The sequence below is a fragment of the Elephas maximus genome, chromosome 19 (genome assembly GCF_024166365.1).
Source record: "Elephas maximus indicus isolate mEleMax1 chromosome 19, mEleMax1 primary haplotype, whole genome shotgun sequence".
Classification (NCBI taxonomy): domain Eukaryota; kingdom Metazoa; phylum Chordata; class Mammalia; order Proboscidea; family Elephantidae; genus Elephas; species Elephas maximus.
Window position 1 is genome coordinate 14,773,951 of NC_064837.1, and position 25,905 is coordinate 14,799,855.

Consider the following 25,905-nt stretch of genomic DNA (forward strand, 5'->3'; position numbering starts at 1 on the left):
GAGACCATGAAGGGAGCACAGTCAGGGGCCTTTGGCCAAGAGGTCAAAGGAGGGGCCAAAGACAAACACAGAACCCATGCCTCTCAGCGTGATGCCCGGCGGAACCAGCCCCCTGCTGAAATTCTAGCCTGGCCATGGCAGGTACAATGTGGCCCTGGAGAGGGGCCGTCGTCCAGGCCAGTGACAACTCCCTACCGCTACCCGTCACACTCGTGCCCCCATCTTGGAGTTTCCGACCTTCCACAAAGTAACCCACGTAGCTTGGGTGCCATGGTGACTGACCCAAACTCCTCTTCACTCAAACATGGGAGCCCTGGCCTTGGTTCCTCACAGAGCTGCCTGTGGAGTGTGGTCACTGCAGGAACTGCCACTGCTTCGGTGACTCGCAGATGCAGCGCAGGTCAAGGAGCAGGACACCTGGGCGGCCGCCGCTGAGTCCCACCTCTCAGAAACTGGAACTTCCATCTGGGCACTGCTGTGCACAGGGTAGGCTTGCAGCTCCCACACACTTAACGCCTGTGCAATCCACAGCCTCATCACTCATCTCCCAGAACCCTCTGTGCTGCCAAGTTTCACCTCTCCAGACTCTGGTCCCTAAGCACCTTAGAAGCTTGGAGGCTGAAGGGCTCAGGCCTGAAGCTTCACCTACATGTGAGTGGAGTAAGATGGCAAATGCTACACCTTTACACATTGACTTCAGGTGGCCAGGTCACCTGGAGGCCTCTGGGAATTGCAGTCTTTGGACAGATGGAGGTGGGGCCGGTTCCAGCAAGTTATTTGACTAAGTCTTTTACAGGCCTTGTTTCTGTCTCTGTTGTGCTAGACCTTGGGGGGCTAGACCAAACTTATAGAAATGTCAAGGAAATTCTAGCTCCGTGGCATGGTTTGTCGTGACACCTCCCTCCTATAAGTTTCATTTTCGAGTTCTTTATTCCTACACTTGATCAGAGGGTCACAGCCCGGGAAGACTTGGTGAAGTGTAAAGGAGAAACTCCTTTCAACTGAAGCTGCCACTGAGGCTTCCCCTGCTCCACCATAGTTCCCCCCGCCCCTTGCAGATAGCCAAGCCACAGTTTCTAACTGCAGTTTGGGCCCACCCTGCTGCGGGCCCTAACAGAGGTTTGAATTTGGCACTGAAATCCCACCCATGCTCAAAACAAGATCTCAGTGCATGTGGAGGACCTGAAGAGCCCTGGCCTTGAACTTGACCCTGGACCTGAACTTTGCCAAATAGGAAGATGTTCACCTACGAGGAAGATGTTCAAGGCACACAGCTGCCACTGAGCCCAACTGCACAGCGAAATGTCCCTTCCTTTGCTAAATGACTCAGGACCTGGATCTCCAAATATGGACATGGGAGGAATTGGTGTGCCAGATTTTGGGTGCCAATCCCACCCGCTGGGGACTGGAGGGCATAAAAGCTCCAAGCTCCCCTGGGGCTGGGAGCACACAGTCTTTTGGCTGCTAGACCCCATGTTGTTCCTTGTTTTGCACAAACACTAAACCCCACTGCTGTTTCCCTTGCAGCTGGTGGTGTGATGTCCGTCTTATTCAATCAGCTAATACGACAGGACAAGAACCCTTGTTCACTTACACAACCACTGACGTACCCCATGTCCACTGGTAGATAAAAAACAATTCCAAAGGTCTCCTGGGGAATAGGGGTAGGGGAGGAGAAAAAAGAATTCAAATGTTCTCATTTTACTGGGGTACCAAAAACCAAAAGCAAACCCAGCGCTGTCGAGGCGATTCCGACTCATAGTGACCCTACAGGACAGAGTAGAACTGCCCCACAGAGTTTCCAAGGAGTGCCTGGCGGATTCGAACTGCCGACCCTTTGGTTAGCAGCTGTAGCACTTAACCACTACGCCGCCAGGGTAGGGGATATAATTTGTTTATAGAGGAAATGATTGCTATCTTGTTTTCTAATAATAATAAACAGGCACCTCATTATGAGAATGGAGAAGTACAGTAAACTCACTGCCATTGAGTTGACTGGATTTAGACTCACAGCAACCCTACAGGACGGAGTAGAACCACCCCATAGTGTTTCCAAGGCTGTAGCCTTTACAGACACAGACTGACACATCTTTCTCCCACACAGCTGCTGGCGGATTCAAGCGGCTGACCTTTCGATTAGCAGCCGAGCCCTTAACCACTGTACCACCAGCGTTCCTTGAAAAGTACAGTAGAATGTCCAAATTATCTAGAGAAAAAATAGAATGCACAAGAACTTGAGAAAACCAGCAAAAAAAAGAAAGAAGTCACTTGGATCAAAAGAAGAAATCAAAAGCAAAATTTCAAACTAGCTAGGAGGCAATGAAAAGAACACTTCATACCAAAACTTATGGGACGTAGCAGAAAGTGCTACAGAGGGATTACATTTAGATGTAGTATGAAGCACTGCCTTCAGGAAAACAGAACATTCTTAAAATGGCAATCATTCAAATACTCAGCTATGTGAAAGAGTATTCTAAAACTAAGGGGCTTGACATGACTGAGGCTTTTGACTAAGTTGTAGGCCAAACGCCATTTTGTCTTAAGTTTTTACTTCTGCCTTATCATGTGATCTATAATTACAAGATAGAAATTTTTACAAGACATTGTGCATACTAAAATTAGGTCATGCTAAAGAACGTGATTTTGCTTGCCCGCATTTTTACTTGCACACTGTTCCAGGAAAGATATTAAGAAAAAGCTCTCAGGAGACGTTTGTTCAGACTGTTAGCAGGAAATATGGACAAACCTAAGATTAAAAAAAAAAAAAAAAAAATTTTTTTTTTTTTTTTGAGAAAATATAATAAATGGCTTTAAAAAATGTAACAAAGACAATACATTGATTTATTAAAAGGGGTTTTTTGATATGGCCAAAATTCTTATTTGCTGCAGGTAAAAGTTTGAGGGGTTAATTTGTGGTAATTTTTAAGAGTTTTAATGTAAATAGCAAAGAATTAAGTTTCTTGCTTTTAACAAAATTTTCCTTGATTACTTAGGTTGAAGAGTTAATTTTATTCTTTGTGTAATCTGCCTTGAAGGCAAGAGTTCAGCAGAATAAATCCCTGAGTCAAAAACCAAGCTGCATGGCTTTGAAAAAAAGCAAAGATTTTTATCTTTAAGATCTTTAATTAAATAACTCAAGTATTGTTTTTCAGTGACCTATGACAAACTGACAACTTTGAAACTTGCCTGGAAAGCCAGAAAAGATTTCTGTTTTATAAAGAGAAAAATGCTTTAAAAAGGTTTACTTAACATGCTATGAATTACATAAAACCATGTTGTCAAATCAGGAGAAACAACAAATTTTCTTTGAGTTAAAATTTATGTGTCAGTAATGTTTGCCTGATGTTAGACAATAGGTGCATAATATTATGTCACAATTTTATTATTTCAATTGCTAGTTCAGTTACAGCTTTGTTTCCTTTGGATCTAGCATTATCAAGGCCAGTGGTTTTAACTGGGGTATTCACATCATTTACCCACTGAGTTTTTATTACTACTCAAATATTTAGAGCCTTGATAATCTTGGTATATTCTTAATATATTCTGACTATTTAGTATTATGTCTCCAGACCATTATGTGTTATACCTGAAGCCCTTTGAAAATAAGATTAATCATTATGTTTAGAGATTTTTTTTTTTTTTGTCTAAAGTTTCTTTTTAATTGACTTATTTGGCTTTGTGTTGCTTCTGTAATTAATTCCCATCAGATCCTTCACTCTTAAGAATTATTATTATAAGTTAACTGTGGATGTTTTTAGTTGTCATCTGCAGGTAAGTTTTACTTTGCTGATTCACTAAAAACGCTTGTGATGGTTAAGATTGTGTGTCAGCTTGGCTAGGCCATGATTCTCAGTGTTTATATGTGATCACTTCCATGATTGAATCTGCTGTGAGCAGCCAATCAGTTGGAAGAGAGTTTCCTTGGGGGTGTGGCCGGCATCTGAATATAAGCAGACATTCTGGCTTTTTTGCTCACTCTGGATCCCGTGGCTGCCTCCTGTCTGCCTGACCTCTGGCTCCTGCGACTCGAGCTATCAGCTTATCTACAGGTCTTGGGATTCGTAGGCCTTCATGGCTTGGGAGTGGGAGCCCTGCTCTCCGAGCTGCCAATCTTGGGTTCACCAGCCCCTGCGGCTATGTGAGTCGAGAGAAGCCTCTATCCTGATCCATGGACTTGGGATAGTCCAGCCTCTACAATTGAGTGAGCTGTTTCCTTGATATAAATCTCTGTATACATTTTATATGCTTCACTGGTTTTGTTTCTCTAGAGAACCCAGCCTAAGACAACACTTGACCAAAAAGCCTTTTATAAACAAGAATCAGACCCCAAGACCTACCTAACAACATCCCCCCAGGAAAAGTACATGTATTAGGAAAGACATCAATTGAAGAACTCATTGGAACCCCACTAGAAAACACCATACCTAATACTGCTCACTAACCCCTATACAACTGAATTAAAAGGAGTTAAGCCTTGAGTTCATTTATCTCAACTAGAAAGAGCTAAAACAACTTTTTGGACTAATCAGTCCTCTGGAGACTTAAAAGCCACATTCAAATGCCCCTGCAGCCAGAAGCAGGTGACATCTGAGGTAGACAACTACTTCCAAGATCAAGGAACAAGATTACATGCATCTTGCTGAATTTTATGGGCTTTCCTTTATAATTGTAGCTATTCATATGCTCTGACATTATTCCACACTTGTGGTCTATTTCCTTGGTAATCTTATTAATATAAAGAACTCGAATCCAGAAAACAGACCCTATGTCTGGGCCTTGCCTTGCTTAGATGATTGGCATATAGAAGGGCAATGCACACTAAGCTTTCTATAAGTACCATTGGATATACACTCCTGTAATGGAAGTATACACTGGACTAATGATTTGAAAATATTTACATGGACAAGGAATAATAAATCAACCTCTGGGCCTTCTTACCTTGGCACAGTGTTGTTACACTTGCTGAAACTGTCAATGACATTGCCAGTGCCCAACAGAGATCTTTATATAAAGTAGTATTAGACTATAGAATTACACTTGACTTCCTTTTAGCACAACAAGGAGGAGTTTGTACCATTGCTAACAATTCTTGTTGCACTTGGATAAGCATCACTGGAAAAGTAGAACAAGATATTAAAAAAAAAAAATCACCAGAGGCTACCTGGCTATACTCACTACCCCCATGCCTGATTCCCCTTTCTTAGATATTTTTAGTTGGTTGCCCAATGGCATTGGTTCTTGACTTACATTCTATATTACAAACTAGATTAATCATTTTAATTGTTCTTACAATTATCTTAAAAAAAATTGCCATTGTGTTGATTCTGACTCCTAGGCCTTGTTGAATGTCTAATATTTATAATCAACCAACTACTCTCCTAGCTATGCAATGAATTATGTGCTCTGAAAAGACTACCTACCCAAAAGAGTTTGACCTTATGCCTTAGTTAGATGCCTTCTCCTTGTCAAGTTGTTCCTTCCAATTTGGCCTTGCTATACTCATGTCCCCATCCTGAAAGATCACTGAAGCAGAATATTCAAGCTATAGTATGGTGAAGCAACTGACTACAACCCCATCTTGAACAATGAATATCAGGTCAGCCCTAATAGAGTCCAAACAGAAGAAAATGCTCTTGAGTGTAATCAAAGAATTCCTACTGCAATTATTGATCAAAAGTGTGTGTGTGGCGGGGGGGTGTGTGTGAAAGAGCATTCCAGAACTAAGTCACTTCACATGACTGAGGCTTCTGCCTAAGTTGTAGGCCAAACTCTATATTTAAAGAAAAAGTTAGCAGTTTAAGTGGTAGGGACTCTGAACCCTATAGGAGATTGGGAGGGCTTGTGATACTGGACCAGGGCTTAAAGGATGATTAAGATTTGTTAGATAGCAGAAGAAAGAAACAGCATAATCAAAGGTCAGGAGTTAGCACAATGCAATACCTGATTAGTGATAGTAATTAGACCAGCTTAGCCTGTGCTGGAGAGTTTCACAGAAGTGAGAGACAAGGTAGTGTAGGTCCAGAGCATTTTCATATAAACTATGTTATGCCAATTGAGCTAGATGTTCCTCGAGACCATGGTCCCCACAGCCCTCAGCCCAGCAATTTGGTCCCTCAGGAAGTGAGGATACGTCTATGGAGCTTCCATGACCTTACCTTGTACGAGTCGTGCTGCCTTCCCCACTATTGTGTACTGTCTTACCCTTCACCAGAGTTACCACTTATCTATTGAGAAAGGTGAACATTAAAAAAAAAAAAATTTATTGTTCTTTAAGTGAAAGTTTACGTATCAAGTCAGTCTCTCCTACAAAAATTTATATACACCTTGCTATATACTCCTAATTGCTCTCCCCCAATGAGACAGCCTGCTCCTTCCCTCCGGTCTCTCTTTTTGTGCCGGTTCTGCCAGCTTCTGACCCCTCTACCCTCTCATCTCCCCTCCAGATAGGAGATGCCAACACAGTCTCAAGTGTCTACTTGATCCAAGAAGCTCATTCTTCACCAGCATCTTTTTCTATCCCATTGTCCAGTCCAATCTCTGTCTGAAGAGTTGGCTTTGGGAATGGTTCATGTCCTGGGCTAACAGGAGGTATGGGGGCCATGACCACCGGGGTCCTTCTAGTCACAGTCAGACCATTAAGCCTGGTCTTTTTTACGAGAATTTGAAGTCTGCATCCCACTGCTCTCCTGTTCTCTCAGGGGTTCTCTGTTGTGTTCCCTGTCGGGGGAGTCATCAGCTGTAGCCAGGCACCATCTAGTTCTTCTGGTCTCAGGCTGATGTAGTCTCTGGTTTATGTGGCCCTGAGAAAGGTGAACATTTTCGAGGCCAAGTATAATGGCAATGGAAGACCAGGTCTGAGAGAAACCCTACTGCACCTTTGGTCTTAGGATCCAAAGGTGTTGTCAGATCTAACCCAGAGATTCTCTATGCTAAGAGGAAAGAAAGTACATGGGAGTACAGTCTTATCAATCACACATCCACAAAAATGGTCAGTAGTATCTTTCAGACCTAATCAGAAGAAATCATTCACCCAAGATTCTAATCAAATTCCAGAGACAGAGATACCAGTCCTTCCAGGCTTGTCCCCTGCTATTCAAGGTGCTTTTCACCATAAGGCTTAATCCATGCTTAACCACACAGGACATGGTCATAAGTCAGATCCTTTACCAAAACATCAGGTCTTCTAATCACATGAACTTCAAAGGTAGGCAGGAAGTCCTTCCAAATCTTTATTTCATCAAAAACTTAGAAGCTGGAAGGAGAAATGATTTGCAGCCTGGCTACAGCCAAAAACCATCAATGTATTTACCTAATGTATTATTCAATATCCTCAACTGATGATGGGCAGACCCATCCTGCCTCACAGAAGAGATGGTTTGGAAGAAGGGAGTAGTCAACAATAAATGTTTAGAACTGAAGCTGCATAAAGAATAGATTTAATAACATGAAGGTCACTAGTATTTCTGGTGAATGTAGAGTTGGTAGTGTTGGGAGACACTTGGTTGAGGAGGAGAGATAAGGAATTGGAGACGGTGAGTGCAGATAACACTTTAAATAAAAATTTGGCTACAAAGGGAGATGATATAGAGTAAAACATGAAGGCAAGGGAGGTGGGGTTGAGTCTTACTTATTTTGATTTTAGGCTGGAAGACACTTGAACAAACTTTTACTACAGACAGGTAGGGGCAGTGAAGAAGATGGTTGAAGATACAGGAGATGGGATAACTGGATGAAGTCAGGTCCCAGAATGGGTAGGAGCCAGTGGAATAGGTGGAAAGATATGCCCTAGGAAAACAAAAGGGCAGTTCTTCTATTGAGAAGGTAGCAAATACGGGGATGGATGTATGTATGTGAAGAGATGGGTAAGGGATGAGGATGCGAGAAGAAAGTTGAAGATGTTTCTATGTGAAGGTCTCTAATTTCTCTGTAAAGTAATAGATCAGGAGCTAAAATGGGGTGGTGGGTGGGAGGTTAGATGTTTAAGGAAAGAGGGAAAGTTTAAAGTAGTCATTATAGACAAAGGGAGAGAATGCTCACTAGAGATTTCTTGGTAATGTTGAGTGCCTGCTATGGATTGAATTGTGTCCCCACAAAATAGGTGCTGAAATCCTAGCTCCTGTACCTGTAAATATGACCCTGTTTGGAAATATAGCTTTCTTTGGTTATGTTAATGATGTCCTACCAGAGCAGAGTGGATGCTAAACCCAATCACTTCTGAGTTATAAAAAGAGCAGAATAGACAGAAACACACACACAAGGGGAAGAAAGACAACAAAGAACACAAAGGATTACTGGCGGACACCAAAAACTAGGAGATAGGCTCAAACAAGGCGTTGCTGATTTGGACTTTTAGCCTCCAAAACTGTTAGAAAATAAATTTCTGTTCTTTAAAGCCATTCCATTTGTGATATTTTTATTATGGCAGCACTAGATAACTAAGACAGTGCCCAAAGGCATATATTTACTTAGTTGTGTGAGTTTCTTCTTCATCCCAGGTGTAGGCTTGAAATGGAGGGCAATTAGAATTTCCCACGGTGTGTTTTTGTTTGTGGTATTACATGGCAGTTGAAGGACTATGACAGGAAAAAGGTAAAGGAAGCAATGGGGATATGGGTAAAAGAGTGGTTTAAGTGTTAGACAGTGGTGTCTATTTGGGAAGGGTAAAAGCTGGAAGGGAATGATGGGTAGGACAAAGTAGAAGGATCACTGGACTGGAGATCCTGGTGAGTTATTAGAATGCAAAGATTAACCATACAACAGTGCCTTGGCTCTTTTGAAATAATTCAAATAGTCCAAAGACTCTTTCCCGACTCTTTGGACTATTCAAATTATTTCAAACTTAACTTTTTCATGTCACTTGTCTTTTGATATGAAAAAGTTTACATTTCTTCATCCTCTCTGATTATTACCTTCTCAAAACCAGTTAAATTACACCTACAGCAATTAAAATTGTCGATGGCAGTGGGTTTTGGGGTTATCAAATGGTAGTGCAGTGGTTAAGAGCTACGGCTGCTAGCCGAAAGGTCGGTAGTTCAAATCCACCAGCCGCTCCTTGGAAACCCTAGGGGGCAGTTCTACTCTGTCCTGTAGGATCGCTATGAGTCAGAATTGACTTGATGGCAATTTTTTTTTTAACCAAATGTTCAGGGTATTTATTGATCCAACCTCTCAATCCTTTAATAAAACAGCTTAATCCTAGCTTTTCCAAGAAAAATCTTAATTAAGCTCTTTAGCACTACAGTAACAATTCTCAGATCAGTTACTAAATTTGTTTCTCCCAAGATGAAGCATCTTAGACAGTTTGTATGAATTCTCCCCTGGCAATCCTTGCCATTTATTTACACTAGGCCCAGCCCCCTCTGTCTTCAAGCAGGATCAGGAAATGAAGAATGGTCCTTGTAATCTTTTAGCGGGGGGGAATATGTTGTCTCCTTTCCTTCGAAATGCCTTGGATAATTATTACCCACAGGGGCCACTGATGAAAATAGCTATAATTTGTTGTCTATTATGTACCTAGAACTGTGCTAGGTGATGAACGAAGTTGTTTCATTTAATCTTTACAATAGCCCCACAGTAGAGGTATCATTATCTTGATTGTACAGATAAGAAAACTTAAAAGTTTACTTAACATTACACAGATGTTAAAAAAAAAAAAAAAAGTTTTTTTTTTTTTTTTTTTTTTACCTGAATTCAGTATGTCTGGCTCCAAAATTTCTGCTCTTTTTCATTTGCTATGCTTCCTTTAAATCCTACGGAAGAGAATTAGTTACAACTACCATCCTGTGAAAGAATTATGTAATTGTCCTCTATTTTGTGATCTGATGTAATTGTCCTTCATTTTGTGATATTGTGTAATTATTCTCCATTTTATGTATTGTAAATCCTAAACCTCGATATGTTAATGAGGCAGGATTAGTGTGGGGTGTATCTTGAGTCACACCTTTACTGAAGGGCATAACTCAGGTCATGCCCTTACTGAAGTCACTTTCTCAACTATCTGATGTAGGGGGTGTTTCCATGAGGGTGTGACCTACATCCAATATATATGGATGCTCTGGCAAAGCTCCCTCTTGCTCTAGATCCTGCGTCTGGCTCATCATCATCTGACCGCTGGCTCTTGGGAGTCGAGCTAGCAGCCTTTCTTCTAACCTGCCAATTCTGGGATTTATCGATTTCTGTAGCCCTGTGAGCCAGTAGCCTGCCACCTGACGTGTTGATTTTGGGATTCTCCAGCTTTCGCAGCCCTGTGAGCCAACAGCCCATCCTCTGACTTGCTGACTGTAGGTTCATCAGCCTCTCCAGCCTCCAGCCTGACCCACAGGTTTGGGACTTGCCAGCTTCCACAACTGCATGAGCCACTTCCTTGAGATAAATCTTTCTCTGTAAATGTACGTCATTGGTTTTGCTTCTCTAGAGTACCCACCCTAAGATACACCCTTACATGAAATAAGACAACTGGTCCTATGACTATAATCCATTTTCTTTTCCTTATTAAATTAGCTGCTTCTGTGTCTAGTTTTGCTAGGAATGGTGGAATAGATTCAAATTCTCTAATCTATACTGGCATTTATTCTAATGAGAAAAATCTCAGGTCTATTTCTAGACTTTTGGATTAGATTTTGTCCCAGGGAGGACCATTCATCCTAGAGTTCAGGATATCACACCCATCTTACTATACTCTGGGCACAATTCATGTTATGGATAAAAAAAGAGAGAAGCTATGAGATTCCTGGTGCTGCTGGATAAGACACACAGAGAAATACCTATGTCACATTGTTTTTCTACCTAGTTCATACAATTTTGTGATAGTGTAGGTACTTTATACACCAGTTCCTCCATTTGCAAGACTTTCCTGTGGTGTAGAATCTCTGATTATAAAGTAAGGGGTGAAGTGTAATTACTTTACCCCGTAAGGGTTTCGGATTTATCCTGTGGAAGGCATTTAGGAAAGACAAATCTGCACATAACCTGAGGCTAAGTGCTCCAAACTGAATCAGATGAAAACTGCTCTTAGGAAGCTTTGAATTTTCCAAGTAGTTATAATACCTAACAATGGATACCTCAATATTAACATATACAAGTAGTATGTGTGTGTGTGTGTGTGTGTGTGTATATATATATATATACATCTTTTTCATTACTGTATTCACAGGGTTGTGATCCTGTGTGGTTTCTCTGATGCTGGGTTAAGTCCTGACCTCTGACTGAATGTTTTCTCACACTCATTACGTTCATGAATATTCTGATACCTAACAAGATCTGAACTCCACCTGAAGGCTTTTCTGCATTCATTACATCCATAGGGCTTTTCTCTGCTATGGACCCTATGATGTCGAATAAGCTCTGAACTCTGATTAAAAGTCTTTGAACATTCATTGCATTCACAGGGTTTCTTTCCACTGTGAATTCTTTGATGCTGAATAAGTTGTGAGCTCCCCCTAAAGGCTTTCCCACATCCATTGCATTTATAAGGACTTCCGTCCACATGCAGAAACCCTGGTGGCGTACTGGTTAAGAGCTACAGCTGCTAACCAAAAGGTCGGCAGTTTGAATCCACCAGGTGCTCCTTGGAAACCGTATGGGGCAGTTTTACTCTGTCCTATAGGGTTGCTATGAGTCAGAATCGACTCGATGGCAACGGGTTTGGTTTTCCCCTGTATGGGTTCTCTGGTGTTCTGTAAGGATGGATTTCTGTCTGAAGGCTTTTCCACATCCACTCATTTGTAAGATATTTCTCCAGTGTGAATTATTTGATGTCCAATAAGATCTGAACTGCCTTGGAAGAATTTTCCACATTCATTATATTCATAAGGTTCCTTTTCCCTATGAATTCTCTGCCGTCCATTAAGTTCTGAATCTGATATTAAGGCTTTATCACACTCAAGTTTCTCTCCAGCATGAAGTCTTCAATGCTTAAGAAAAGCTGTGCGCCCACTGAAGGCTCACCCACGTTCAGTGTATTCATAAAGTGTCATGGATTGAATTGTGTCTCCCCAAAATATGTGTTAACTTGGTTAGGCCATGATTCGCAGTATTGTGTGGTTGTCCTCCATTTTGTGATTGCAAATTTTATGTTAAAGAGGATTAGCGTGGGATTGTATCACACTTACTAAGGTCACATCCCTGGTCCAATGTAAAGGGAGTTTCCCTGGAGTGTGGCCTAAACCACTTTCTATCTTACAAGAGATAAAAGGAAGGGGAAGCAAGCAGAGAGTGGGGACCTCATACCACAAAGAAAGCAATGCTAGGAGCAGAGCAAGAAGCTCCTAGACCACAGAAAGATTGATGACAAGGACCTTCCTCCAGAGTCGACAGAAACAGAATGCCTTCCCCTGGAGCTGATCCCCTGAATTTGGACTTCTAGCCTACTAGACTGTGAGAGCATAAACTTCTATTTGTTAAAGCCATTCACTTGTGGTATTTCTGTTATAGCAGCACTAGATGACTAAGACCTAAGGTTTGTCTCCACTATGGATTATTTGATGTTGAATAAAGAGGGAACTCTGCCTGAAGGCTTTCCCACATTTGCTGCATTCATAGGATTTCTCCCCAGTAGGATTTCTCTGGTGAGTAACAAGATGTGAGCTCTAACTGAATGCTTTCCCACAGTCATTACATTCACAAGGTTCTGTGATGTATAATAAGATCTGAGCTCTGACTGAAGGCCTTCCCACATTCACTGCATACATATGGCTTCCATCCCCTATGGATCCTCTGGTGCAGGATAAGGTTTCAGCTTCCCCTGAAAGCTTTTCCACATTGACTACATTCATGGGGATTTTCCCCATCATGAATTCGCTGATGCTGAATGAGATTGGAACTTTGCCTGAAGTCTTTGCCACAGTCACAACAAACATAAAGTTTCTTTCCTGTGTGGATTCTTTGATGTATAGCTAAGTTTGAGCTCCTGCTAAAAACCTTTGTGCATTCAATACACTCACAGGTTCTGTTTATCGTATGGATTTTCTGGTGCTGAGTGAATTCTGACTTCTGATTGAAGGTCTGATCACATGCCTTTCACTATAGGTTGTTTCTGCTGAAGAAACTCTCTGATGTGTAACAAGTGGGCTCATATCACAAATTCTCACTTTCTTAGTATATTCAAGCTTCCTATTTCCTATAAGGTTTTTTTAAGGGTAATGTTCACTTGGCTGAACCTTCCATCCTCAAAAGTAGATTGTTGCAATCTAGCCTCTGATGAGCATACCTGTTGACTCTCCAAGATGTCCTCACATTCACTGACTCCTAAAAATTTAGATCTCTGGGGTATTTGTTTTGGATGTCCTAATTCTATTTCTTTATCAATTTCCTGCTTTAGCTTCCATCCCTTCGTTTCAGTTTTCTTTTCATTATCCGAAACATAAACTAAAAGTATAAATGGTTACCATCTCATGCTAGGTGAAAAGAAATTCTTGGAAGGGAAAGCAGATGATCAAGTAAAACATTTCTGTATGGTTTGACCTTCTAAATTCTCAAAACTGGTTTTATCATCTGGGAAGGAGAAAAGCTTCTAAACTTGGTCTCTATGGTCCATAAAGGCAATTCCCAAACTTGGCTGATCATCAGAAACACATGGGATAGCTACCAAATCAGAGTCTGAATCTACTTCGTTCTTCTCTCTGCAGACTATCTTTCTCCATTATTACCTCAGCTCCTGAATTTTGAAATTTCCATTGTCTGAAAGATCAGCCCTGGCCAAACTAGTTCTAGCCTCAAAGTCTTAGGTACAGTGACAAGGAAGGAAGTAGGCTCATGGGAGGATCACATAGGATAAACCTGGATGCAGGGGGGCACCTCTGTGAGTGAGAAGGACAGCAAGCAGATCATGGTGAATACCATTAACTTAGGCTGGATTCTCCAGAGAAACAAAACCAGTAAAGCATATAAATATATATAAAGAGAGATTTATATTAAGGAAATGGCTCACTTGGCCACAGAGGCTGCAATGTCCCATGTCTGTGGGCCAGGAAAGAGGCTTATCCTGATTCAGAGAGCTGCAGGGGCTGGTGAGCCCAACATCAGCAGGCCAGAGAGCAGGGCTGTTTCTCACAGGCTGTGAAGATTAATGAGTCCCAAAATCAGCAGGTAAGCTGCTAGCTCAAGTCCCAAGAACCAGAGATCAGATGAACAGGAGCCTGCCGCAGGATCTAGAATAAGCAAAAGCCCCAGCGAGGAGAGAAGGAGAGCCAGGCGACAGAGGGTGGAGGGATGACGGCTGAGCGGGAGGGTGGTCAGCTGCCACAGGCCCTGCCCCTGCCAGTACCAACTCACAGCAGATCCCATCATGGGGGTGATCACGTATCAAATCTCAACAGGAAAGTGGTCACAACATATACAACTGCCAAAACACTGAGAATCATGGCCCAAACCAAGCTGACACACAATCTTAACTGTCATAAGCATAGATATTTCAAAAGGTGTCTCCTACATCATTTTTGCCTGAGTGGTGAGTCCCTTAGTTACATTTCATCTTCTTGGTCATTTAGTGGATATAATCAACAAATGGGGGAAGAACAAGAAGCAGATTTTATCTGAAGTGTCAGCTCTGAAGGACTGATAGCAGTTGCCTGAAGTATTACACTGAAGATTCTGAGGCTGTCTCTGGGCTCAATAAGAAAAGGGTACTGTGATGGATTACTTAGGTCTGCCATGGGTGTCTGTGGAAGGATAGGGGGTAATGCAAGTAAAGGAAGGATGCTATCGGCTTGCCATGTAATTGCTATTCTTACATAGGAACAAAATAAATAATCCTGTAGAACTTGGAAAACAGGTTATTTTTAATAATAAACTAGTAATAACATATAACGGCTGAAATTATGCATACCTAGCAGCAACCCAAAGAGCTAAGGAGATCTTGGAACACCAAAGTCCAATCAGTGTTACCAGGACCTAGTTTCAGAGGGGCACACTGGAGTATGGCTGTAACTAAAAACCAAACCAAACCTGTTGCCATTGAGTTGACTGCGATTCATAGCAACCCTAGAAGACACAGCAGGACTGCCCCTTAGGGTTCCCAAGGAGAGGCTGGTGGATTCGAACTGCCAAACTGCAGACCTTTTGGTTAGCAGCTGAGTTCTTAACCACTGTACCGCAGACCCAATTAACTGTATTAAATCCCATCTGAAGTCTTTCTTCAGACTAGATTACCGTCTAGAAAAGATGGTACCAGCCTGTGTCTCCGGCACTGATTCAAGGGGAGGACGCTCATGCCAGCTGATGGGAATATTCTGTCCTCCTGGTAGATCTCACCCCCCCAGCACCCCTCCCCGGCCCTGCTCCCAAGAGCAGGTGAATGGACCAAGTCATCAGAGCTGGAGGACACTTGTAACAGGTAACTCCTCTGTTTTGCTTCCATATCCACCAAGCAACCTTCTGATTAGAATTTAACTTCCCCTTTAGACTTTCCATCCCTGGGTGGCGCAAATGGTTAACGCGCTTGGCTGCTAATCAGAAGGCTGGCAGTGTGAGCCCACCCAGAGGCGCCTTGGAAAAAAGTCTTGGCGATCTACTTCTGAAAAACCAGCCATTGAAAACCCTAGGGAGCCAGTTCTACTCTGACACACACGGTTGCTATGAGTTGGGGCTGACTCCATGGCAACTGGTTTGTTTGAAATCCCTGAGCTGAAAGGTTGGTGGTTCGAACTCACCCAGTGGTGCCTCAGGAGACAGGCCTGGCGATGTGCTTCTGAAAAGTCACGGACTTGAAAACCTTATGGAGCAGTTCTACTCTGCACACATGGGGGTTGCTCTGCGTTGGAACTAACAACAATAACAACAGGCTGTTGAGGGCAACCCTTAACTCTTCTCCACCACTGTTAAGCCTGAATGCAGCCGGCCAGGAGAACTCAGGTTCCTCGAAGGACAGTTGGTGTGTGTGTTTGAGATGGGCTTTAGGAAGAAAGATCCCAGGTCCAAAAGGTAAAGCTACAAATTTCTAGGAAAAGCCAGCAAGGCATCAGGGTGTCTCATCTTATTTGCTGGAGCCTTTGTTTGTTTGTTTGGACCGGACTTGGCAAGGGAGCCTCTGACCTTCTTGAGAATTATTTCAAAATAGGGAACAGAGGCAGTTCTATACTCCAGAGGTATTTAGAAGCCTGTGATTTCTGCCCGAAACTCAAGAAACCTGACACTCATTCAATCCAGGAGAAATTTCATTTTGGGAAGGTCAAAAGGTCCCCATGACTCACTGAAGTAACTCCTTACCCAGCAAGACCCGGCCTGCTTCACTCTGGTGCACTCGGTCCTTATAGAGAGAGATCGCCGTGTGCGTGAAGTGGTCGCCCAGCGTCCTACACCATCCCACACCGCACTTGGACACCGAAATAACTGTTCTCGAGGCGCCGGGCTAGGAAGAGCCACCCGGCAGGTCCTGGGCGAGGCACCTGCGGCTCCGGGTGGAGCAGCGCCCGCGGACTCCCGGGCCGGGCAAGTGCGCCAGGAGGCCCGAAAGCTGCAGGGCCGGGATGGTGGGCGATGGGAACCCAAGTGACGGGGACCAGGCCGGATGAGGGATCCTAGCGGCGGCCAGGTAGGCAGAACCAGAAAGCCGGCACTCGTGTGCCCAGCTCTGCGCGCTCGGCCACTAGGGGATCTCACACCCAGGCTGCCCTCAGTCCCCCCTTCACTCGGCGCCAACTTCGCGGCTGCGGCTCTGAGGTCCCAACCCAGCCGGTCAGCTGGAGCCGCGGGTCGCGCTCGGAGATGCTCACTGAGGCGACTCCCCGCCCCGGCCCTCTCAGTCCGCAGCCACCAATCGCCCACCCTCCCTTCCCCTGGCCTGAGCGCCACCGAGTTGAGTCCTGCTTTTTTCCTAGACAAGGCCGGAGGGCGCCGAACTTCCGGCCCCTGCGAGCCTCGCCTAGCTTGGCGTTTGAGGGTCGTGCTCCTCCTCCTGGCGATCACTGAGCGTGCAGAGACGAAAAAGGCCCAGGCCCTGTCCGGAAAACGTGCACGGGCTAGGAGGCGACGAGTAAATCACGGTGCTGTGGTGTCTGTGGTCTGTGGGAGCACAGGGGAAGGAAGCACCTGATCCAGACTGGTGTGTATCGGGGAAGGCGCCGCAGAGGTCTGTCTGCAGTGAAGGAACTGGGAGGCACGATACCGTAGTCCTTACGAAAATGGGCTTTGGAGTCAGGCAGCGCTGGATTTGAATTCCAGCTTCTCGCTTACTAGTTGTGGGTCTTTGGGCAAATTACTTTGCCTTTCCTAGACCTTAGGGGTCCATGGGTGGTGCACACAGTTAAGAGCTTGACTACTAACTGAAATTTTGGTGGTTCAAACCCACCCAGAGGCGCCTGGGAAGAAAGGCCTGGTGGTCTGCTTGTCTGAAAGGCCATGGCCAAGAAAACCCTGTGGAGTGCGGCTCTCTACTCCGCACACATGGGTTCGCCATGTCAGAACGGACTCGACTGCAGCTGGTTTGGTTTTGGGATTTAGGCAAGGAAGGAGGGCACATTCCTGGCAGAAGGAACAGGAAAAGCTACCGGGCAAGCAGGTGGTGCCTAGGTCCCTTAGAAAGGAAAGTTAAGTACTTCTCGGAAAGCCCTCCCATTGAAGTATCACATATCAGTATCTCCTTTGTGGCACTTGTCATGGTTGAGATTTTACATTTGCGATTCTGATTAATCTGTTTTAAGTTCCACCAGGACAGAGACTGGTCCATTTCTGCTCACCCCTCCTACAAATTTTGTAGCCTGTAGTGTCTTGACACATATTAGAAGCTCAGTATTTACTGAATGAGTGGGTTAATGGGGCCAGATCAGAACGTGTAAAAAAAAAAAAAAAAACCCAGTGCCATCGAGTCGATTCCGACTCATAGTGACCCTATAGGACAGAGCAGAACTGCCCCATAGAGTTTCCAAGGAGCGCCTGGCAGATTCGAACTGCCGACCCTTTGGTTAGCAGCCGTAGCACTTAACCACTACGCCACCAGGGTTTCCTCAGAATGTGTATGTCATGTTAAAGATGCTGGACTTCGTGCAGAGGTTAATGAGAAGCGACTGCAGAAGTTTGGAGAGGGGGTGGCATTTGTTCTAAAGAAAGATCGTTTAAGCTGCCTATAGAGAAGGAGTTGGAAGTAGGGAAGCGGGTTAGAAGGCTGAGATAATAATACAAGCAACATGCCGATGCTGGCCTCACTCTAAATAAGGACATAAAAAACTGAGAAAGGTAGACTAAACTGGCAGGTGATTCGGAAAATTCCCTTCTTCCAAAGTGGTAAAACAGTCTTATTTCCTATGAAGTATGTGTATGGAGAAACCTTTCTGACCCACATTCTAATCACCCCTCTTCCTGAAAGAGATTATCAGGCTCTGATTTTCTCTCAGCTGTGGTCCTCCTGGGGTTTAGGGTCTAATGAAGATAAACTTTTTTCTTTAGGCTTTTTTTTTTTCAACGTTCCAACGCAGGCTGCCCCCTAACGGGTAGATCTTATTCTGCGGAATTCAGGTTAAAAAAGTGGACACTGCTATAGTCACTTCTGCTACCCGTAAAAGCTCTGAGTGGGCCTTCATTTCATGAATTGTCTGCTTCACTGAAGATGAAATCTTTGTCCTCCCTCAGCCCCCGCTGGCCTGAATGCTCCTTGATGAGCAAAGACCATCCTTCTCTAGCTCTGTCTAACTACAGCCTGTGGCACATATTAGATGCTCAATGAGTATTTGTTGAATAACTTTTAGTTCAACATTCCAGTTGAAAACATTTCCAAACAATTTGTTTTTACCCTCTGTTTTCAAAAGCCCAGTACACTTGACATAATTCAAGCTCTATCAAGGATAGAATAGCTAGTTTTTCAAATCTGGGATCTTCAAGCAATATTTAATATTCAAAAAAATCCAAGGCAAATTATCTGTTTGCCCACAAAAGGGATTAAAAAGACCAATGAAAATGGTAAGTTATTTGTTTTCGCCTAGAACTTGAGCACCTTAGTCCAGTTATGTCATGCCAATCAGAAGCATGACTCGTGGTTATACATGCATCTGAATAGCAAACAATAGAACTAATTATTCCTTAATAAACAGTTAGGTAAACAAAATCTTTTAAAACATAGGGCACATGAAAGTAAAATAGAGGATCTTGATGTTTACAGAGTTGGAAACCACTGCATTCAGTCACCTTCAAGTCCCTTTCAGTGTCTGGTTATCCTTTTAAAAAATTATCTGGCCCATAGCTCTCATTATACAGCACTGTGAAGACAGGAAAAGGAATTGGAATGGGCTTCTTGGAACACATTTCCAATTTCTTTTATAAAAGTAGAATGCTAAAATGTTCCATTTAGCTAAAGATTTTGGTTAATTATAACCTGGGATAACTCAAAAAATTTATCTTCAAATTTTAATCCAGGTATATCACTGATGATAGCTACTCTGAATTCCTTTTGCTCCCCAAATGTTTCAAGATATCCTCATGGAAAAAGATTATTAGTTTATGTGGGATTACTAAAGAGCTAAAACTTGAGGCCGGTGATGGGGGTAGGCAGGCTTCTGGGGCCCCTGTACCACACATTATCTACAGGCAGCCAGCTTTGAGTGAGTGTGGATGGACTTTCCCTCTTCAAGATACCCACTGCTGTTCAGGACACCCTTCTGGGGAAGTCAGAGCCCCTGATGCTTTGAACTTTAACAGGTCACATTCCTTACACTAACAACAAAACACCACTGTATCTTATGCCCTTTCTATTCTGCTTATAAATGCTTCATCTTTTGTTTAAAAACTATTAAGGCTCCAGATGCCCCTGTATGTGTCAATAGTAAATTTCAGTTTTCTTGTGTAAACCTCACAGTTACCTCATGAGGTAGATTATTTTACTAATGAGGAAAACAAGGATCTGAGGGGTTAAGCGATCTGCTTCCAAAACCAAACCCATTGCGGTTGAGTCGATTCTGACTCATAGTGACCCTATAGGAGAGAACAGAACTGGCCCATAGGGTATCCAAGGAGTGGCTGGTGGATTTGAACTGCTGACCTTTTGGTTAGCAGCCAAGCTCTTAACCACTGTACCACCAGGGCTCTGAGTAATTTAACAGGTCACTAACCCAAGAAGCTGAGATTCAAACCCATGTCTGACTGCTTCCAAAGTCTGTGCCCCCCCTCCCACTACACCACATTGCCTCTCCTGAAACAGTTTATTACACTAAAGTTTTCTGTCAGACCCCAGGTGTCTCCTGGGATGCACTGCCACTGCCCAGGTCACACTGAAATCCTAGGTTCTAAGGGCCTCCAGTTGACTCAGCTTTGGCAATATTAACATTTTGGGTCAGACACCTCTTTGTAGTAGGGAGCTGTACGGTGCACTGTAGGATTTTTAGTAGCATCCTTGGCCTCCACTCACTAAAAAGCCTGTAATATTCCTTTAGTTGTGACAACCAAAAATGTCTCCAGACATTGCCAAATGTCCCCTGGGGTGGGGGGCAAAATCAACCTCGTTGAGAACCACTGAGCTAGAGGAAAGGAGAGAGCCAGCGGGAAAAGCACGGCCCTCTTCCCTGCATCTCACAGGTTACTCTCACTGAGGAAAGATCAAGAGGTTGAAATTCTTACAGTGTCCCATACAGTAACTTTCTTATCTAATGACGCGTTTAAATTATTATACAATCTGCCAGCACTTCAGAGTATAGGAGACATTTGATAGTTGAATTAGATTGCACAATATCAATTGCCAGATTAAATTATGACTGGCCTCTCTGCAGAATTCTGTTTAGACTCCCCAGTCCTCAAGTAAACCGCCCAAGTACAAACCCCAGCTTCAATAGAAAAGTACTTTCCCTACAACCACCTGACCTTTTCAATTGGATGTTTTCTTCTAATTCCCACCAACTCACACCACCTAAATGCTCTGCCCTGGCCCTCAGTCTAATTCCATTCCCAACACCTACTGCTCTGTCTCTTGCTCTTTCATTTCCTGACACAACTTGTAGCCACTTCTCTTTCTCTGGAGAACACCTCCCTGGCTCTTGTAGCCTGGCCTTTACCTATCAAGTCATTTCTGTTTATTTTTTGTTTCCTATCAATTAGTGGATCATTCTCATTCATTTTATCACATAGGCATAAACATTTCTTGTAAGGAAGGAAAAAAGGAGTATGTATCAGATGCATATCTAAAGAGAAGAATTTATCCCAGAGAAAGATTTCATCACTCTAAAGTACTTAAAGCAGGTTTATACTTGCCATTGGACTAGGCAGTCAAGAATGAAATGGCTCCTTCCATGAAGAATTTAGTTTTGAGGTTGTTGCCAAAGTGATTTCTAGTGATTTAAGAACAGCAGAAGTCTCTCAAAAATATTCTCAAGTAATTGTATCTTTGGGACCAAACTCCAATAGCAACTTTGAGGCAGAAAAAAGACCTTTATGTCCAAGAGCTTTCCCATATGATTACACTTGTATGTTTCCCACCCGTTAGGACTTCTCTAATGTTTTCCTACCTTCAAATGGTTTTTCAAATAAAAACCCCATATAGTGCAAAAAGATGTGATTTCCATCTGGCTTTTCATACATTCATTAGGTTTTGTTACCTATTAGAATAAGTCCTGTTTGAAGATCCTCTCACATTCCTCCAATTCCTTTCCAGTGTGAAGTTTCTGATGTTTAAGAAAAGCTGTGTGCCCACTGAAGACTTTCCCGCAGTGGCTACATTCGAAGGGTTTCTCTCCAGTGTGAATTCTCTGATGATTAACGAGGTGTGAGTTCTGACTGAAAGTCTTCCTACATTCAGAGCATTCATAGGGTTTCTCCCCAGTATGAACACGATGGTGTTTAATAAGATCTGAGCTGCCCCTAAATGATTTTCCACATTTATTGCACACATAAGGTTTTTCTCCACTATGAATTCTATGATGCCTCATAAGGTCTGAACTCTGGTTGAAAGTTTTCCCACATTCTTTACATTTATATGGTTTTTCTCCTGAATGAATTACCTGGTGTCTGCTGAGATCTGAGCTGCCCCAGAAAGTTCTGCCAGGCTGATTATACTGACAAGCTTTCTCTTCTTTTTGAATTCTCTGCTCTTCTCTATGCTCCTCAACCTTACTGCAGGTTTTCTCACTTTCAAGTTTCCCTCCAGTGTGCAGTCTCTGATGCTTAAGGAAAGCTGTATGCCAAATGAAGGGTTTTCCACATTCCTTACATTCATAGGGTTTCTCACCACTGTGGATTCTCCAGTGTTGATTAAGAAGGGAACGCTGCCTGAAGGCTTTCCCACATTCATTGCACTGATAGGGTTTCTCTCCAGTATGAATTTTCTGATGTGTAACAAGGTGTGACCTCTGGCTGAAGGCTTTCCCACATTCACTACATTCATAGGGTTTCTCTCCAGTATGAGTTATCCAATGTCGAATTAGATCTGAACTTCCCCGGAATGTTTTTCCACACTCGGTGCATTCATAAGGTTTTTCTTCCCTGTGCATTCTCTGCTGTTCAGTAAAGTCCAAGTTGGGAGTGCAGACTTTTTGACATTCAAATCTCTTTCCAGTATGTAGTCTCTGATGTTTCAGAAAAACTGTGCGTCCACTGAAGGACTTCCCGCATTCGCGACATCCATAGGGTTTCTCTCCACTGTGGAGTCTCACGTGTTCGGTAAGGCAGGAACGCTGCCTGAAGGCCTTTTCACATTCGTTACACTTGAAAGGTTTCTCTCCAGTATGAATTCTATGATGTGTGACAAGGTGTGAACTTTGACTAAATGTTTGTCCACATTCATAACACTCATAGGGTTTCTCTCCAGTGTGAATCCTATGATGTATAATAAGATCTGAGCTCTGATTGAAGGCCTTCCCACATTCACTGCATACATATGGCTTCCCCCCACTATGGATTCTCTGGTGCAGGACAAGGTTGGAACTCCCCTTGAAGGCCTTCCCACACTCTTTACATTCATAGGGATTCTCCCCACTATGGATTCTCTTATGTCTGACCAGATTAGAGTTTTGATTGAAGTCTTTCCCACATTCATCACAAATATAAGGTTTTTTTCCTGTATGAATTCTCTGATGTATAATAAGATTTGAACTTTGATTAAAGTCTTTCCCACATTCATTACATACGTATGGTTTCTTTCCTGTATGAATTCTCTGATGTATAATCAGGTTGGAGCTTCGGTTGAAAGTTTTTCTACATTCTTTACATTCATAGGTTTTCTTTGTATCATTGGTTTTCTGATGTTGAGTTAATCCTGACTTCTGTTTGAAGCTCTGGCCACAGGCCTCATATCTGTGGGATCTTTCTGCTGCAGAAAGTATTTTTCCCCCCTCATTACATTCCTGGCCTCTCCCTCCTGCAATGGCTTCCTTGAGGATAAGATTCACTTTCCTGAATCCTCTCTCTTGGGAGGGGTAATGTTTTACTGCATCCTCTGAGGAGCTTACCCAATGTCTCACTAACCTGTCCTCAGGGTTACTGGTTTCAACAAGCCCACTTTCCTGGGAGATCTGTCTTTGGAGTCTTTCTGGTACAACTCTCATTGAATCTTTTTCTTTAGAAATTTTATCTTTGACTTCCATATCTTCATCTTATTCTTGGTCTCAGAATCTGAAATGAAAAGTATATCATTCTATAATTCCTGAAGTACAAATATCACCTGTTCCCTATATTGGGAAGACTAAGACAGAATAAACAAGGGAGGAACAAAGAATTTAGAGGAGTACCTTTCCCCCTGAGATTGAGATACAAACCTTGTTAGACAGATTGTGGCTACTACAACATACACCCTGCTAGTAGAGAAGAACCTTGGCAGAGTACAGACTAGAGTTGGTCTGTGGAAGTGGCCTGCAGGGTGGTGAAGAAATTCATTGAGGAGGTGGGCAGTCTGGAGCTAGTCTACAGGAAGTGGACCCAGGAGCAGATTATCTAATAAGGTAAGCATGAGCTTACTTGTGCTTACTTACTAATCTGTAGTGAACAACTTCACGTGGGTTTCACTATACCATATCAAAGTGAAATTGTTTGCTACAGATCAGTTAAGTAAGCAAAAGGAAGCCCGTGCTTAACTTGCTTACTAAGTCATCTCCCTTGTCAGGGATTCTAAGTTTGAAAAGAGGTTTGATTCTGTAGGAAGGTGCTGAGGGGTTGGGAGAGAGACAGATGCCAGCCATACCTGGAAGCAGAATCTTTGATGTTGTGAAAAACTGTGAAATTGTTCACTACAGATTAGTAAGTAAGAACAAGTAAGCCTACACTTATTTTGCTTATTGGATAATCTGCCCCTGAGTGGACTGTTGGATGGGGAAGAACTTGCTGGAGGGCGTGACCAAATCAGAACTGGTTCACAGGAAGGAGCCCACTAGGGTGAGTGCCATCAGGCCTCCCACAACTTAATCTGCTGACAGCCACACCAAAACAGTAATAATAATTAAATCAATCAATAAATAAAAATAAATAAAAAACCCTGCACATTGGTACTAGGAAAAGAAGTCCCTACCTCTTTCTCTGGCCATGCATTGTCCCTTCAGCATCCGCTACTGACAAAGTTCAAATCCTGTGCCAGCTGGCAAAGGAGAAATGTTTATAGGGTCCAGCTCAGTAACACATTCAAAGCAAAGAAGGGTACATTTGGAGCTGAGAGGCAATAAATTATTAATTGGCATACTACCTGTCTTAGTTACCTAGTGCTGCTATAACAGAAATGCCACAAGTAGATGGCTTTAACAAAGAGAAATTTATTTTCTCACAGTTTAGGAGGCTAGAAGTCCGAATTCAGGGTGTTGGCTCTAGGGGAAGGTTCTTGTTCCTTTTCAGCTTTTATTCTTTGGTGATCGTGGTGACCTTCATGTGGCATGACATCTATCTCCCCCCATCTCTGCGTGTGTCTCTGTCCTATCTTCTCTTTTTATATCTCAAAGGCGATTGAATTGAAATTCACCCTACACTGATACAGCCTCTTAACAAAGAGAACCCATTCCCAAATGGGATTACAACCACAGGTATAGGATTAAAAAAAAATTTTTTTTTAATTGTATTTTTGGTATAAGTTTACACAGCAAATTAGGTTCACGTTTGACAATTTCTACACAAATTGTTCAGTGCCATTACATTTTTAGGGGTTAGGATTTACAACACATATTTTCGAGGACACAATTCAATCCATAACACTACCCATTCCTCTCAATATACCGTGACAGTTAAATCAGAAACTATGCCTTAGAAGAACAATGTTTGGCTGTCATTTCTATAGGAATCAATTCTCCTTTTCTCAGACCTGTTATTTTCTACTATTCTGGTGGAATTGCCTCCGTACATGTGGCAATTTTATATCCTCCTATAACTGGAAGACAGATGAGCTTTCGGGTGTCTATATCATCAAATCCCTGACCTCGCCAAGTCACGAAGATACACTTCCGAGCTCCTGAGAGAGCCAAATCATCTTGGCTTTGATGATATGAGTTCTCTAGTCATAAACCGTCTTGCAGTGAGTGAAGGGCAACACAGCATAGTGATTAAGAGCATGGACTGTAGAGCAAACTGCCTGGGTTTGAATACTGGCTCCGTCGTTTACTGACATGTGACCTTGGGCAAGTCACTGCAGCACTCTGTGCCTCAGGTTCCTCATATATAAAATGGAGACAATAATAGTACTGATCTCACAGAGTTGTTACGAGAATTAAAAGAGTAAATACATGTTAAATATTTAGAACAATGCCTGGCATATAGAACCCCTGTTGTTGTCAAGTCGATTCGGACTCATAGTGACCCTACAGGACAAAGTAGAACTGCTCCATAGGGTTTCCAAGGTGCAGCTGGTGGATTCGAACTGCCAACCTTTTGGTTAACAGGTGAATGCTTAACCACTGCACCACCAGGGCTCTGGTATATAGAAAATATTATATACATGTCAGGTAGTAATACTATTACTATTATCATTAATCTTTCCCCTTTCAGCCCAAGAACTGTTATTAGGTAGTGTGTACCTAGCATAAA

General features: G+C 42.9%; 1 protein-coding gene across 10 annotated transcripts in view; it reads right to left on the reverse strand.

Annotated features, from left to right (window-relative positions):
• The window catches only part of ZNF594 (zinc finger protein 594), a 50,433-nt gene that overhangs the window by 15,257 nt on the left and 9,271 nt on the right, over positions 1 to 25,905 (reverse strand). For 2 of the 10 annotated variants that reach the window (XR_007514057.1, XR_007514053.1), the window contains exons 1-2: positions 15,648 to 16,182; positions 9,685 to 9,749 (exon numbers count right to left, since the gene is read on the reverse strand). The exons of 1 other annotated variant lie outside the window; for it this stretch is intronic. Coding sequence is in view for 2 of the 9 variants with exons in the window: in XM_049859999.1 (XP_049715956.1) it covers positions 21,513 to 23,492 (1,980 nt within the window). In the remaining 7 variants the exon portion in view is untranslated. Of the gene's footprint in view, positions 1 to 4,938; positions 5,113 to 9,684; positions 16,183 to 16,203; positions 16,291 to 19,289; positions 23,521 to 25,905 lie in introns of those variants that run through there. 7 more of the 10 variants (XR_007514055.1, XR_007514052.1, XM_049859999.1 and 4 more) reach the window with 5 other exon arrangements.